This window comes from Heloderma suspectum, chromosome 1 (assembly GCF_057233095.1).
Source record: "Heloderma suspectum isolate Gila_16-S chromosome 1, 16-S_ref, whole genome shotgun sequence".
NCBI lineage: Eukaryota > Metazoa > Chordata > Lepidosauria > Squamata > Helodermatidae > Heloderma > Heloderma suspectum.
The window spans coordinates 388337640-388355264 of record NC_139458.1 but is presented as its reverse complement, the minus strand read 5'-3'; the positions used below and the strand labels follow the sequence as shown (position 1 = coordinate 388355264).

Here is a 17625-nt window from a genome sequence, read left to right as displayed (position 1 = left end):
GTCACCTGGTTACAGTCTCCCACACTACGGTGAGATACTGTATTTCTATTTAAATTATAAGTATTATTTCTAAATTTGCATCTACATCTGTAATAAATAATATACATAAAATTAGCATATGCAAATCTTATGCAAATTGGTGCTCTCTTTTCTCCCTTTTTTCATGATCCATACGTTAGCTGATGGGCCAGTTAATCCCAAGTGCTAGTTCAGGAGACCATTTATTTATCTGTCTTCCCCAATGCAAACCTAAATCTTTCCTCAGCCCAGCTGGAATGATGTTTGCTGGAAAGTCATGCCATCCATCTTGGTGTAGTCACTCTGGCTATCAACGGCTGCTCCACTCCTTAATTTAAAATGACAGGAGTGGTCCAGTCACTCTAAATTGAAATTGGAGGAAACTTTTTGCTAGTTAGCAGCCAGATGTTATCCCCACTACCCTAAAGCACTTTGGTTCCAAGGCATGGAATATCACTGAAAGACAGCACCTTTATAGCATCTCTAATGGCCACCCAGCCATCAGATTTTGCAACCTAGTGGCAGGTAAGGAGAATGGGTGCCCCTTTGGAAACCTGCTTCATCTACATAACTCCACCTCCTATTCGGCACAGTTATTTTGGGGAACTGGGGGAGGGGTAATGTAGGGATATTCCTGTGTGTAGCAGCTTTGCAGCAATGGCAGCTGTTGCAGAGTTCCAAAAATGACTGCCATGAAATCCTCCAAGAAGTCATATGGGCCTTAAAGGAGTTGCACTTGGAACAGAATGGAACACACTTGCAATAGTGAAATAGTGGGTTATGGTTCTATGTTGTATGTGCAATTGGACTGATTTCTATGAACTTATTATTTATCTCAGCGGTTTCTTGTTGTAATGAACTACAAAACATTGGGCTTCTGGTGTTGTTATAGATCAGCTTTCCTCAACCTGGTGCCCTCCAGATGGTTTGGACTCCCAGCATTCCTGACCACTGCCCCTGCCCCTGATAAAACAACTGAAACCATCTTGACAGATTGGATACTGGGTGTCTCTTAGTGCTAATTTCTTCTAAGTTCTAGGGCCCAGTGTGGTATACGAAATGCACCTTTAAGGGGCCTGTAATGGAACAGTCTTGTTTCCCCTCTGATATTTATCTATTCTGGTCTGGTCCCACTGGCTGTGGTTCAGAACCGGTCCGAGACATTTTGCGGCCTCAGACTAAGGACAAGTAGGTCCTCCCTTTGCCTGACCATTCCACATACGGAAGCTGAACAGTGGGTTCTGTGGGTAGCAGCAGTGGGTTCTGATTTTCTTTCACCTCTCTGTGCGTATCTTGGAGCATGTGGACGTCTGCATAAGCTGCTTTGCTTTGTTGTTGTTCAGTTGTTCAGTCGTGTCCGACTCTTCGTGACCCCATGGACCATAGCACGCCAGGCCTTCCTGTCCTGCACTCGCTCCCGGAGCGTGCTCAAGTCCATATTCATTGCATCAGTGATGCTATCTAGCCATCTCATCCTCTGCCGTCCCCTTCTCCTTTTGCCTTCAGTCTTTTCCAGCATCAGGGTCTTTTCTAGAGAGTTTTCTCTTCGCATTAGGTGGCCAAAATATTTGAGCTTCAGCTTCAGGATCTGTCCTTCCAATGAGCACTCCGGGTTGATTTCCTTTAGGATTGACTGATTTGACCTCCTTGCAGTCCAGGGGACTCGTAAGAGTCTTCTCCAGCACCACAGTTCAAAAGCATCCATTTTTCGGCACTCAGCCTTCCTTTTAGTCCAGCTCTCACAGCCATATTTTACTACTGGGAAAACCATAGCTTTGATTAGATGGACCTTTGTCGGCAAGGTGATGTCTCTGCTTCTTACTATGCTGTCTAGGTTTGCCATAGCTTTCCTCCCAAGGAGCAAGCGTCTTAATTTCATGGCTACAGTCACCGTCTGTGGTGATCTTGGAGCCCAAGAAAATAAAATCTGTCACTGCTTCCATTTCTTCCCCTTCTATATGCCAGGAAGTGATGGGGCCAGATGCCATGATCTTTGCTTTGTTACCAGAAGACTACATTTTCATGTTACCAGATATTTTATTTGTTACCAGAAGACTATATTTTCATGTTGCTTTGTTACCAGAAGACTATATTTTCATGCGTTGTCTATATATAGAAAAGGAAGTGTTTGTCCATATGTCTTAGATGGACACAAAAATCTGATTGTTCTGAAACTTTCAGGATTTTTTTCTCCCTCTGCCTGGGATGGTTTTAGGCATAGTGAAAATTTCATCCCCCATCTTGAAACATATTGGCAGCCAATCTAAATTTTTAAAGATTTACTGCTTCAATGTAACTGTTTATTTGTATGCCCTCCAAGACCGTGAAACCTAAACACTTGAAATTTGCCATGCAGACTAAGGGGACCTTACGGGTATACACATCAGAGTTATTTGTTTCTTAAAACACATTGCTTATAATTGATTTAAATGTGTCTGTGAGATTTAAGTCTGCAGCACCATATTCAGGCAGTACATGGCAGACTTTCTTAACAAGGACGTAATTCTGCAGTTCAGACACTTTGAAGCCAGGAGGAAGTAGTCTGAGGGAGAGTTATACGTCTGCCCCCTCCTCTCTGCTGCTAGGCAGCCCCCCCGCCAGGGGAATGAAGTGGACAGACCCCTTCCTCAAGAGGCTATGGGGGTCATCATGGCAGGGGCTGTGCCTGGGGGCCAGGGCAGGCATAATGTGTCCACCTCTGGCAGCTGTGTAGCTTTGTTTGAAGGCTTCGCTGTATCAAAGTACATCCATTCAGAACAAGCACAGATCTGATAAAGAATAATAAGTAATGATTAGCCTAACCTAATTTTTGTGATCTCAGTAACTGCTCTCCCTGTCAGCTCCCACGTCTAATTCATCTAATTCTCTCTCTCTTCTAACCAAACAACTGCCTCAGCTCCTATTCACTGACTGACTTTCCCAAGTGACACTAACTCCACTCATTATTCCACACTGCCCATTGCCACTGGCACGTTTCATTCTCTTCCCTCAGTCTCTTTCTCCTTCTTGATTGAGTCGTTCCATTTGGTGCTTTCCCTGCAACATGGTTTTTTTCTGTTCTTTTCTGCTAATGCTATAACTGAATGTCATCTGCATGATTCAGACTGCATATTTATCAATAAGTTCATGAGATATTACTACGCTCCCTCATTGGGAACAACAACTGCCTGATATTTTGCTAAACCAGTATTCAAATTTGTTTCCTTCACTTTTACAAAGTTTATTGCATGTATTGCTCTCAAAATTAATGCCACCAAAAAGATCCACTTTATGGCAGACACCACGGGATGCTAAAAGAAAACATCTGAGATGTTCCAGTGAATCTGAATCTTTGATGCACATCAAAACAATGTACATTTGATTGCTAACAGGAATTGTAACACTGCCGAAAATGGACCAGATAGAAGCGTTCAACTGGAAAACGATGGCCAGCGAAAGGCAGAGCATAGAAAAGCCAAGATAGATCTGGACAAAAAGGGGGTTTTGTCTTGGAAACGTTTGCCAGCAAACCGCAGAGCACAGAATGTTTCCATGGGTAGGAAAACTAAAATCTCATTACAATTACAACCCATTCGTCAATTATAGAAATGATTATTCTGTCACCATAGGACACATGGCCGACATAGGCCAGTTCCGTCAGGCCTTCAGATGGAAGGATGAGCTGCTTAGGCTATGCTGCTGTAATGGCAAAGTCAGACCACCAAATCTTACAGCACCTCCAAAGTCACTACGGAGCCTTTTGATTAGCCAGCACCAACTGTCAATGCACTTCTTAGAGTTAAGGAGAAGCTACAATAGCACTTTCTGAATGACATCTATATAAATGTCTATATAATTAAAAGGAAGTGTTTGTGTGTATGTCTTTGATGGACTCAAAAACCGTACATCTGATTGCTATAAAACTTTTAGGATTTGTTCTACTTCTGTCTGGGATGGTTTTACGCATCGTGAAAATTTCGACCACCATCTTGAACCAAAAAGGGGGCAAATCAACGTTTTTAAAGATTTACTGCTTCAGTACCATTTGATCGATTTCAACCAAACTTTGCATCATGATTCAGCACTGCAGCGAGCAGGTTTCACCATACAACAGTCATGTTTTCCATGTTTTTAAGACATTTTAAAAGAATAAGCCCCAGATATTGGGGAAAAAGATAGTTAATGTATGAAACAAAGAACAAGCAAAGTCTGAAGCCAGGGAAGGTGAGTAGGCCCAGTTACAGGCCTGTCCCCTCCCCTCTGCTGTGGGGCAGCTCCACCTCAGGAGGATGGAGTGGACAGTCCTCTCCCTCAGGGGGCTGTAGGCATGGGCCACGGCAGGGGCAGTGCCAAGGGTGCCAGCAGGCATGCCTTCCCTCAGGCAGGGCAGGCACAATGTCTCCAACTCTGACAGCTGTGCACGTTTGCTTGAAGGCTTCTCTGTATCAACCCAACGGCAATTCCAACCCACGCGAAGCTGGGTTCTTCTGCTAGTTCCTAATAAAAAGGGAGCTACTTATCATCCTACCTGTCTCTGCTGTGTGCTGGCCTTAGAGGAGAACCTATTGGGGCATGAAAGCCTGAGTGGGTGCTCCAACACTGCTGGTACCCACAGGCAAATCAGGAATGGCACATCCCAAAAAATGCAGTGAAGTAGTCTAAGCAAAGTATGGTTTTATTATATCAACTTTAGTATCAAACAATTACTTAGTGAGGCTACTAAAATATTTAATGGCTTCTTGACTAGGTCTAGCTTGAGTCCTAAAAATATATATCTTAAGCTGGAACTGTTCTAGATTTTAGTATGCTAGGCAAGCACAGAGTGGACTTCTAAACGTTACACCAACTCAGTAGATTGATGCCTTCCTGCCAGAAAGAACTGCCTTCCAAAGCACCTATTAACATTATATTGCTAAGTTTCTGCATGATGGTCTGTGACAAATTATATAGGAAGTTGGCCCTTCTTGCTGTCACACATTATATATGTTAAGAGCTTCATGTGAGCCAAATATCAGACCTCAGATGCATTTTGAATAGCAGGTTTCTTGAATGTTTAAACTGATTGTTGTTACTCAGGTCACCTTTTGGGGATTCAGTTAATAGAGGCCTATAGGAGCTATGGAATAGAATGGAGGAAAAACTTTGGTCAAGAAGAAGTCTGGCTCATCTTTCAAATGTATTGAACTTTTGAATAGCTTCGGGTCACTTCTGGTTACACTCTCTTGTCTTGCCCACTGGAGCAAAGTATGAACCTCATTTTCAATTATAATACCTGAGTGCCTCCAAGAATATGCAGAGTGCGTTCCATCATCACCAAGGAAGCACAGCCATTCCCCACATATAAGGTTACAGTGCAGGGCTTCCAGTCAGAAGGTGTGGCTACCAGGTAGGCTGGAGCTCAGACAGCCTTTCTCTTACCATATTATTCCAAAGTGCCTTGGCCATCTCAGCATGGCCTCTCTCTGAGAGATGAAAGCAATCCACAGCAAAGAAACTCAGGTTTGGTTTCCCATCCTGTGATTAAACACAAAATACAATTACTATGCTTCAGAAATCTCTTATCCCTCGTTAGCGAAGCTCTGGCTTTTCTCATGTATTTTTTGGCTCCTTGTCTCCTGGTACTGAGCCAATCGCCAGTCAAATCCTGTCTCCCAAGACTAGTTACAGTATTATTCTGTACAAAATCAACTTCTACCGCAACCACCAGTTGGGTTTAGTCTTTTTACATAATATGTAAACATCATAGTCAAAGATCAGTAGGGTTGATGATGCACTATTTTTTCAGCTTTAAATGCTGTTAGACTGTGAGGGCGGTATAAGTCACATCTTTTCTAACTGATATTTATGATGAATGGCTACTTTTATTGCTCATATAAAGCAGCAATCAGAGATATCAATGCAGCAACTCGTCTGTGTTGTTTCACTACACTGATGCCCCAATCTGACAATTTAAGGAGGACACAGTGACTCTGATGCACTGATCATCCAACTTGCAAAGAAACTATTAATTTCAGTCCCTTTACTGCAAAGAGGAAAGCCTACATATGCAGTGTGGCTGTGTGGGTACCACTCTGGTTTACACAGAGTTTTGGACAGAGTAAGGAGCCTCTTATTTAGAATCTGAATAGTTATCAAACCATTTTAGTGCTTTGTTGGAAAGAAAAGTCATAAGGATTAATACTCTACGCAAATTCATACATATACATTCATCACCAAGGGCCAAACTATTCATTACCTTTAATATGTAGCATGCAACTACATCAGTGTTTTTTCTTACTCAAATCCAGACCCTATCTGCATTGGAACGCATGTGTGTGTGTGTGTGTGTGTGAGAGAGAGAGAGAGAGAGACAGACAGAGAAGGGGGGTTAACCCTTTCTCTCCCACTGTGGATCAGGTCCCCTGCACCTGCAATTTGCATAGGAAAAGAAGTCCCTTCAGTGGGATCTTTTTCCTTGCAAATCGCAGGCATGGGAGAGTGGGGCGATCTGGATCGGGACCACAGCAGGAGGCAAAGGATTCAAGCCCCCTGCTTCCCCATGGTAGAGTCCCAATCCAGATCAGATCTGTTCACTTAGTTTGGAGTGAGAAAAAAAGGACTGAGGTAGCTGCATGCTATATATTAAAAGATAATGTGTATTTTATCCAGAGAAGGAATGGAAAGATGGCACTGTACAAAAATGAAAAGATGGAGCAACTGAAAATGTGCAAGGAACCAGCTGATTAGGGCCCAATGGTTTTCAAGGCAAGAAGTTCTTCAGCAGCAACTAAACCAGCTTCTTCAGAGGAACTGCATAAATACCCTTACATGCTATCTGGTGAAGTAGAATCTGATGAAGCGGACTCTAGTCCACAAAAGCTGTGATAAATCTGTTAGTTTTTAAGATACAGGAGTCTTTGTTGTTTTATCCAGTAACATGACTTTGGGGCCCTAATTGATACATTGAGACAATGTAGATGCTAGAATTTCAGAATTTCTTTAGACGTTTATGCACCTGGGCCATAACAGTGCCCTACTATCATTTCACTGGGCCTGGTACAAATGTGTAACACAGATCTCCTTCACCCTTGAAGTCCTTGTCTATCTTGAAATGCTGAAGGATTAATTGGTGTCCTTTATATTTTTTAGTTCCCTTTGTTTCAGGCTTTCAGCTTCTTACATTTCTGGCTGCCTGATTTGTACTTATAGCCAGACACAGCAGTATGACATCTATGTACATTAATTATATGTGAGTGACAAATGCCCTTTTGATACTGTTCCCTGTTACTAGGATTTAGTGTCAGTTCTTTTATGTATTCTGGAGACGAGAGGCCCAACTCATTTTTTCATACATGTTCTGGGGCCTGTAATCCTATCAGCAGCATTGGCTCCCACTGTCTCCAGGGGCAGGGCAAAGAGTCAGAAATGCTGTGGAAACTGGTTATTCTGTCTGTCTGTCTGTCTGTCTGTCTGTCTGTCTGTCTGTCTATTTTGCAATATCCCTTGCATAGGCAGCACACATGGTTGGAAGGATGCTATAATCCTCACCCTGGCTTGCATCTCTTGCCAACTCAAGCAAATCCTGGCACACTGATTTGAATGCTGCAGGTAACAAACAGTGACTCACGCTGTCGAGTGGCATGACGGTGTTTCGGAAAAACGGCTGCACAACAATGGCAAAATCCTCCCGCTGGGCATAGCGACCGCTGTTGATCAACACTGCGCTTCTATCCTGTTTGGGAATGTGAAGTACAAGATAACAAGGTCAGTGCTGATGTGGGGCCTCTCTCCAGTTTACAAGAACTAACTCAGACCACATGGACTAAACTATGAGAGTGACATAAGCAGGGGAGTGCCACAGGAAGAGGTGGAAAAGACTGTGGCAAGAGTTGCTCGAGGACAGGGCTGTTGCAAGGATAAAGTTGAAAAGGAGAAAATGCGATCTCCCTAGATCCTTAACGCTCATACAGCAAACTGATAAACTTAATTTATTATTATTATAATCAGAATTATTTTTCAAGTTTCTGTACCATCTCCCAGCAAGACTCCCAAAGCAGTTGTCAAGGAAAGCTCCTAAATCAGTTGTCAAGGAAATCACTAATCATGCTAAAAATGCAAAACCACAGCATGCTCAGCGAGTAAAACAATCAATAAAAAATAAGTTAACAAGCTAAGAAACAGTTTTAGTTCTGCTCAGTAGCAATTATCTCCAGCTACAATGAGTATGCAGAATGCCTTCCAGAAAGGAGCTCTCCATTCTCCTAAAAACAGAAAGGGAGGTTGCTTTTGAGCTTCCCTGATAACTGGGGCACCAGCATCAAGAAGGATCAATACGTCACTACTTCCCATGGGACGTCTGATAGTGGGGGCACACATGACACTTAAACACAAACTACAAATAAATATATGATGATGGTGATGATGAAGAAGAAGAAGAAGAAATAACAATTAAAAGGGCCATGAAGCTTCAGGAACGATGTTAAACACAAGAGTGGTTTTATGTATGAGAAGAGATGATCTCCTCAGCACCAGGTGAAACAAAAAATCACCTTAGGGCTCCTTCACACTGAGCATTTATCCTATGATTGAGATTGCTCCTTCATGGAAGTTTGCGGGTTCTTTACTTGACGCTGTAACCCTCCAGGGCATCTCCTGCACTAAATGCCCTTTGTTCTGTTTTGAAATAGATCGCAGATAATGAGTTATCAAATTACCCTGTTGTGTTCCACTTCAGTTTCCTCGTGAAAAGAGGAAAAGCGGCAAGAAGAGGAGTGAGATCAGTGAAAGATAAGGAAGACTCAGATATGGGGAGAAGGAGGGGGAAAGGGGAGGGGGGAAAGGAAGCAGGTGAAAAGGGAGTAATTGTGATCCTGCATTTAAAACTGAAGCAGAAAGCCCTGTTTTAAATGCAGGATTTTAGGCTAGTGTAGAGATGCCCTTACTCTGACCACCACCAAGTTAAGGCATACAAGTGGGACCTGCAACAAAATGCTGCAGTGTTCAATGCTTCTATTCAGGGTGCAACCCAGCCAGCCAGCACCACCTTTTTCCATTCCATTCCATCCTAGTTTTCCACCCTATTCCCCCCGCCCTACTCCAACAGTCATTCCTTGGCCACTGGGGATACTCAGTCTTCAGTGGGCTGTTTGGGTTTCCTCCCCCTCAGGGTTTTTTTCACTAAAGTTATTTTTGTACTTCTGCAAGCCTTGCTTGTATATGGATAGTGTCATTTTGGCTACATAAAGACCCATCGTTGGATAATGAAAGATGATGATGATGATGATGATATGACTAACTTCTCCTGGAGAGTGCAGAGGTCTTGAAATCAATAGGTGAGAAAGTGCTTACTTTACCTGATAATCTCTGGTAATTCTTTCAATTTCTTGCAGTTCAGGGGAGTTTTCTTGAGGGCTTAGAACACATGGACAAAGGCTCCTGAAAGATAGCAATGCTAAAATCAACACTGATCCAAGATGGTTTGATTCCAAATAGTGTAGAAAAAAAGCAAAATACTAGATGATGATCTCTGTTCCTTCCCATTCATTTTCTATGCTTGTGTCAGAATTGTGTTATTGTGGGATACACGAGGCCCATACCTTGGGGTGTCTTTTTTTTTTAAAGCCAAGTCTTTGCTTTTTCCATGGTTTAATAATAGACTCATGAGAAGAACGTGCATAGGCCCAAGGCACTGTATTATCCCCTTCAATGTGGTTTCCAACTTGCACATAGCTACATGGAACTGGGGCTTTATTAGTTGTCAGTAGCAGTAGGTGAGTGCACTAAAGAATATGAGGCTTAGGGTGCAATCCTATGCATGTTTAGACAAAAAAAAGTTCTACACCTCCCAGTGTTCCCCTGCCAGCATTCCTCAGCTAAACATGTATAGGATTGCACCTTGTTTCAAAATAAAATTCCACGGTTAATAATAGGATTGCACCTTAGCTTCTAATCCTACTACTGCCTGATGGGAGTTTTGTCTGGCTTGTTGCTCTAGGGCAGCCTTCCCTGACTGGTGCCCTCTGGATGTGTTGGACTACAACTCCCACCATCCTCTGCCTGCATGGCCTTCTAGAAAGCACCAGGTTGGGGAAGCCTAGTCTAGTGGTACGATTCTAATTTAGGGTGTAAGAGGCGCTGGGTTCAAATCCCAGACAAGCCTTTCCAAAGGTGTATGGAATTTTGGAATTCCAAACTGTCTTTACTTTTGGCTCTAGACAATAAACTTGGCAACATGGAGAAGACACTTGCAGTGGAAAGGGATGAGCCTTGTTGGGTACTCAAGTTTTAAAGCAATAGGAGACATCTTAGCCAGGACTGTAGTACCTAGGTTAATGTATTTCTCAAATTAGCTAACACAAGAGAGCCAGCATCAATCTGATTCTGTGGATTTGCACTCTACTTTGTTATTAATAACAGACAGAAAACAAGGAGCCCAAAGCGACTCTCTCTTAAATGGCTGCAACTCTAATGGAAATCAATGAAGGCTGCTCCCATGTGAGTAAAGGAAAAACCAAACCCAATATCCTCATTATAATTAGAGCATCTGCTGCCTCACAGCTCCCAGATCCAATAACATCTGACAAGGCACAAGTTTTGTAAGCCCTTTGCGGTTGCTTTATGAATAACGAAGATATAGATTAGCCCTAAAAATAGTATTCGGTACAGATCGCTGTGTGATCTGCTCACTTACGCCCCTGCAAGAACACATCCGGATGCTTCCCTATTTATCTGACGCAGTCCAGTGAGTTCCATTATCTCCACCATGTTGACAAAGGCCCGAGGGAGCTGCAGGAATTACAGTAACCAGGTTTATTGATGCACAAAGCACAGGGCAGTTGAATAACAATGCAGACAGGTTATGCACAGATCAGTACTGGGAGCACTCAGTCTTCATGCAATAAATAGGCAGGGTAATGTGCACAGGCTAGCAGTGGCAATTAACCAAAGTACTTTGCTGGTACAATATAATACTGCATTACAGCTCAAACTGAACCGGCTAAAATGCATGTCTTACTGGATGTAATGCTCTTTGTTCAGGAATCATTAATCAGCAGAGAAAGATACGTATCTTTTAAGAAGCCTCTAGAACGAAACCCTTGCTAAGAGACGTTTGTCTGTAGATTCTCATGGCTAGCCCAGTAGTCCCAAACAGAACTACTAGTGTGACTGTTCTTGAGTCCTTAAGCGCCTGTGGTATTCAGGCAGAGTCCCAGAATATTAACACTTTCAGAACTCAATAGGCCAAGCATCCTTTCCTTTGTAGTAGTTTCACAGCTGGCTTAGCAGATTTTTCATATTGCTACTTAGCTGCAATCATAAACACCCTTACTAAGGAAAAAGCCCCCATTACTTCTGAGTAAAGATACATAGGTTTAAGGGCCAGCGTCAGGGGTTGGCATGGTCGGGCACCTGCCTAGGGCCCATAGAGCAGCAGGGGGCCCACTGAGAAAAGCCCCCTAGATCTACTCTTTCTCTTCACCACTGCAACCTGGTTTTTCATCTTCCTCTCCGTCTCTCTCTCTGGCCCTGACAATGGTGTTTTTGTGGATGCCGCTGCCTGCTTGCTCAGTGGCTCTCTGCCTGGCAAGCAAGCCAGGGCTACCGACGATGGGAAAGAGGAGCAGCAGCTGGTGACAATGCTGGTGAGAAGGTAGACTCCCTCAGGGAGAGGAACGCTTTGAGCATATCTTGCTAAGCGTTCTCCAAAACCTGAAGCTGGCAATGATTGCACCGTTAATGTACACTGGAGAGGGATGGGGAGGGAACAGCTACAAGATGACTTCAGATATGGGCCAGTGAGCACTAACCACAAAAGAAAAGTCAGCCACATTCTTCCTGGGCTGCTGCCTGGTGTGTGCTTAGAAAGAAGAAGACAAGTGGTACCTGGTAGGAAGAAGGGAAACTGAGGCTGGTTTGAACTGTTGGTGGTGTGCACAACTGTGAAAAAATTGACTAAATCCTTAGCCAGCCTCCCTGCTTCCTATTGAGCTATGGTTGGCTACTCAACACACTTTAAGCAGAGCTCTCTATCAGACATTACTTCAGTCACTAGCTATGCATCAGTAGAACCAATGCTGCTGATTACGACTGTTTGCTTGTTTGCTTCTCCAGAGTTGTGCATTTTGCACGCATTACCTGAGGGGGGTGCAGAAAATCCCCCAAAGCCATCCTCAGTTTTGCAGAATGGTAACAGGGCCAAGTAGTGCTAGTGGCATGACATGGGCATTTTGCTGAGAGTAAATCCCCTTCCCAGCACCTACAACCCAGAAGGAGGGCATTTGAGAGCTGTGCAGTAGCCCAAGGAAATTTTTAAAAGCCCTTCCCCATATATATATTTTAAAATACATTGAGTAGTCACAACATCACATTTTTAATGCGATCCCTTGATGTCCCCAAATACATGTGGGGATGTTATGGCAGAACTGGTGACCCACATCACCTTTTGCTGCCATGAACAGCTGCATGGCTGAACAGTTCTGATGTCAGTCTGAGTCCAGGTTCAGACAATCAGCAGTGTGTGTGGGGACACAATGAACAATCAGTTGTTTCCCGCGCACCTGCATGTGCTGGTCACACAATCAGGATTACCCTAATTACCTGTGCCATGTTGCGGGGTTGCTGTGTTGTCCAAACCCGCTGTGTGGTGCGGGTGTAGTGCATTTTCACTCATCCTACAACCCATGGCTTGCAGTATGGATTGTAGGGTGGGTGAAAATGCACTATGCCCATGCTGCACACTGCATTTGGACAACACGACAACCCATGATGTGAAGTGGGTAATTAAGGTAATCCCTGTTGCACAACCAGCATGCGCAGGGACAGAGGAAACAACTGATGCTGTTCCCCCCCCACCCCAATCATCTGAACAACCTCACAGGGATCCCATGAGTGGTCACCATTATGTCCAAATTGGCTCAGAGTGGCAGAGCTCTGTGAGTTGATTGATACAGCTCTTTGTATGGATACCGAATATGATATATTTTTGTGCCTCTATAAACTTCTGATTTCCATTAAGGCAAAACATAAATTCAACTGGGCCACAAGACACCCATGGCAAAAGTAAGAACTTGACCTAATGGGAAGTTTTAGAAATTTGGTGTGTTGGCATGTGGAAGCGATGCCTGAGACAAAGATTGCCAGTGTCTGTCTTGGATAGGGACTCTAATACCCTTAATAGCAAAGAGTTCCTGTTGTCCCAAGCTTCAGGTCCTGTCCCCTTTTTCCTTGCTGTCATGTGGGGAGAAAGTTCTGAAATAAAATGTCCATCCTGTAAAAATCCAGTGTATCTGGCACAATTGCCTAGCTTTCCCATTACATATCAGCCTACACGTTTCAAGCATTCTCCATGCACACAGGCTGGGATTCCCTCCTGATAGTTCTTGACTATTGGGAGTAGATTGGACATCTCTCCCAGCCCCCATCTTTTAGTTCCACCTTCCTGGGTTGTTGGAAGGTGCCAATGGCCCATCCCTCCAGGCACTCCTTTGTCTGTATGTTGGACATGCCATGTACCAAGTGTCAAAGCTTTACAAAATCTCACATGGACATACCTGATGTAGAATCCACCTCTCCCTATTAACCCTTTCCCCTGATTCCACAGGGTTAAAAATGGGGACTAGTCCCTATGAACATTTGTCATCTATTGAACATCATGGCTGATCCTTGCTCCTTGCAAATAAGTTTGAGATTCCTCTCTAAGGTTGGGTAGCTTAGGTTACTAAGAGAGCAGTCCTATGGGCGTCTAGCCCAAATGATAGAGGGATCTGTGAGAAAATGCACTCAGCAGTGACTGGGGAGTTAGCTGGTAGTTTCCCCCCTAGGATGAAAATTAACCTGCAGCTTTTGGAGTTCCTCTCAGAAGAGAGGTAGCAGATTTAAGTTGGAGTGTCACAGACTGGCCATGACTTCATGGAAACAGGGCAAATTCCACACTCCATTTGTCTGTTCTGTCCTTTCCTCAACTGCTGCACAAATATCCATATATCAGCACAAATAAAAATTGGGAAGGTTGGAAACTATATAGAAAGCACATTGCCATCTGCTGTCTGAGACATAAGTTCTTCCTGCTACAGACGGCTTTAGACACCAGCTCCATGTTTTCCATGATGAAGAAAACATCATCGTGTGCTGTCACTTTTCCCATATTAGAATCTCACCACTTTCCTTGTCATTCAATTTCAAGGTCATTGGATTACCTATCAACTATGACTGTACCACTGCCAGCTATCTGAAAGAAGGGCTTGAATGAAACATGATCATGGAAACTCTGTGAGGGGTGAAAAATATGTACATGTTGTTGCCAAGAACTCAGCCTTCTAGAGTGTCTTAAAACCTTACCTCCTTGTAAAGAATATCAAGAGCATCCTGGAGGTGTTTTACATATTTTTCCACTGAATAGGTGTCCTGCAGATAACAGAACACCAGTTTATTCATTTTCAACACTACATTTAGCTGTACAGATTGCTCCCTCCATCCCTGCCACAAAAAATACCCCAGAAGGATGGCCCATTGAATAGCTTGACTTGCAGGAGATCTATTTGAGAGCATAATTTATACTATCAAAGCCTCATACATCTGGAAGAAAATATGAACTTGCCCAGGGATAGGTTACAATCCCTGCAAACCCTGCTTTTGTCCCACTACATAAAGAGGTTCAGTTACTAGGAACTTAAGCCAGGGCCTTCTCTGTTGCAGCACCCCAGTTGTGGAATTTCTTCCTGAAAGAAGTTAGACTATCCCCATCCCTGATGGTATTTTAGAAGGGTAGCAAAGAAGTGTTTATTTCATGTGGCTTTCAATAGTGTTTAATTAGAATATTGAAGTCTTAATTTGTCCGCTCTCTTTGCTTTTAATTTTTCCTCTTAACCTTTTCTTAAATATTGTTTATAGTGTTTTAATTGTTTGATGATTTTATTGTTTTTAGTGCAGCCTTCCCCAACCTAGTGCCTTCCAGATGTGTTGGACTACAACTCCCATCATCCCTAGCCAGCATTGGGATGATGAAGGTTGTAGTCCAACACTTATGGAAGTCACCAGGTTGGGAAGTCTGTTTTAGTATTGTAAACTGATTTGGGTGTCCTTTGTAGGGCTGAAAGGCAATCGAAATGCTCTTATAAATAAAACCAATCAGTAATAAGAGTGTGTTACAAAATTGTTGAGCTTTTCTACATGAGGCTGTTAATCGCTGTATCTACTTTCAATTTCGTCGCAGAATTGAGATCCGAGCTCTACACAAAGAGCTTTTCCTTTCCTGCTTTTCTGTTACATAACCTCTAGGTGGAGCTGTGCTATAGCAGAATAGCACAAATACACCAGTAGAAACAGCACTTTCAGAAATAATACCCTATTTTCCCTGTCCCCCACAAAATGGGAAAGAACTCTGACCCCCCCCCACGAAATCGGAGGATCATGACATTGTGTAAAGAACCCATAAATAACTGTGAGTATGGAATCACGAACACACAATAAATGCCTCACGTAGAAAAGTTCATTATGCAGTTACAGCATATGTATTGCTTACCCAACACATATAATGTTTGCATGTGGCCATTAGTTTACTTTACCCATCCAACCGAAGTATAACCCCCCCCCCCCCAACAGATAAGGACAGCCTGATGCCTGAACGAGTTCAGCAGAAATAGATTTAAGTTGAGTTGGACCTTTTCATTCAAACATGAAATGTAATTTAAGACCTAAAATCAAGCTCACAATTTGCAACAGAAATCAAAATCTGAAAAGCAGTTTCAGAATGTTAGTTCAGAACTGTACAATTTATTTCACGCTGTGAATCAGTCAGAATTCACAACTGGCAAATTCATGTTTTATCATTTGAATTCATATCAGGTTCTCCCCATACTGCCTATGTTAAGGTAAATTAAACAACGTAGGCTGCACTTTCATTGTGTACAATCTTTATTACATTCACAAAAAGAAATTAAATTTTTAAAATGTTCACATCCCAGGGAGAATCTACAAGGCTGTTAAGTACTGGCATGTGTGGGAACTGCATACAGTATCTGTAAGCATAGTATTCTTAACTAAAACGATAAAGGGATATCGAAACCACAACACGATCATTTTCAGAGTAGCACCACGGGATGATTTAATAGCTTTTATCCTAGAGATGTGAAGACCAGGAAAAAAAGTCAGGGGAAAATAGAGGGGTAGGGGGACCTAAAAAATTAGAAAAGAAACTGTTTTACCTCCCATTTTACTCCTGGGATTTAAGGAAAATTTGGGGAGGGGGGAGAGAATATTTTTTGGGTTTCCCCCATTTTCCCCCATAGTTTTTCCCAAGCCTTCATATCTCTATCTGGGCCATTCTGTTAGTCAATGCTGGGGACATTACTGCAGGGAGACAGGGTAGCCTTCGTGGAACCTGACCCTTTTTTTCTCCTTAAAAAGTTAGACAAGCACCTATGCTAGGTAGTACAAAATGGGGAGCACGCAGGCTCTTCGACAACAGCAGGGGCAGCAGGAGCAGCACCTTAAGGGGCCTCTACCTCTGTGTAGTGGTGGCATGAACTGTGCCACTCATTGCTACGGATGTCATAGGTAAAGACAGCTGTACTCCACTCAGAATGGGCTTGATCTTTTCAGAGAACAGAATCACACGGGTGGAAGGGGCCTACAAGGCCATCGAGTCCAACCCCCTGCTCAATGCAGGAAGCCTCATTCCCAGGCGGTCCCCATCCAAGTACTAACCAGGGCTGACCTCGCTTAGCTTCCGAGATCAGGCGCATCCAGCCCTTTACTCCATACTTGGAGAAAGACTGGCTTCCCCTGCCTTTGGTTTCCCCTCTCACCACCTTCTTTCACAAACGTACTTTGCAAAAAATGGGGGAGGGGGAGGGGGAGAAAAGGCTAGGGACATCAGAGGCCCATCTGTAACCGTTCTCACTCTGTCCCAGTAAAAAAGAAAAGAAAAAAGGGACCCTTCACCAGATCACCATATTTAAGGGACAGCAAGAGCAAGAATGCTCATTTCATTTTTTAATATTGATTAAATATAAAGCAAAACTATATCTTATAATTTTAAAATCAAACCAGCTATACTTCCAGCTTGCATACCTTGTCTAAGCAATATTGACACAGGTCGCTGCCTCCAATCAAAATGGTGACTAGCTTCCAGTCTTTCTTATAGTTGATGGCCTTGTGAGGAAGAAAAGAAAAGAAAAGAAAAGAAAAGAAAAGGACACCAATTTTATAACAGCCTAGAGGAGCCAAGAGAAGAATGAATGATGGGGTCAAGTGGGCCTTTGTCAGGGCCTGAGTTCTGCTCTCTGGAACTGCAGGGATTGTTTCCCCTGTTGAGCTGTTGCAGAGTTGTTATAGACCAGGGTAGGCAACTTGGTGCCCTCCAGTTGTTTTAGAATAGAGCTCTCCAAATCCCTGGCCATTGGCCATTCTTGCTGCAGCTGATGGGAACTGTCACCCAAAACATCTGGAGGGCACCACGTTGTGTTGCCTACCCCTGTTTAAACCAAGGGCGGGCAGATGGTAGATCTCCAGATGTTTTGGACTTCAAGTCCAAGAAGCCTATGCCAGCATGGCCAATGGTTAGGAATGCTGGGAGTTGAAATCCAAACCATCTGGAGATCAACTTTCTGCTGAGCCCTGATTTAGACAATGCCAGGGGTTGTAGAATGT

At 43.3% G+C, this 17625-nt stretch overlaps 1 protein-coding gene across 7 annotated transcripts in view; it reads right to left on the bottom strand.

The window, feature by feature from the left end:
* Positions 1–17625, bottom strand: part of PLB1 (phospholipase B1) — a 171572-nt gene that overhangs the window by 12200 nt on the left and 141747 nt on the right. For all 7 annotated transcript variants that reach the window (XM_084828588.1, XM_084828589.1, XM_084828586.1 and 4 more), the window contains 6 exons: positions 17047–17127; positions 14314–14379; positions 10667–10761; positions 9330–9411; positions 7604–7708; positions 5416–5511 (listed from right to left, as the gene is read on the bottom strand). In XM_084828588.1, coding sequence (XP_084684714.1) covers positions 5416–5511; positions 7604–7708; positions 9330–9411; positions 10667–10761; positions 14314–14379; positions 17047–17127 — 525 coding nt within the window. The remainder of the gene's footprint in view (positions 1–5415; positions 5512–7603; positions 7709–9329; positions 9412–10666; positions 10762–14313; positions 14380–17046; positions 17128–17625) is intronic.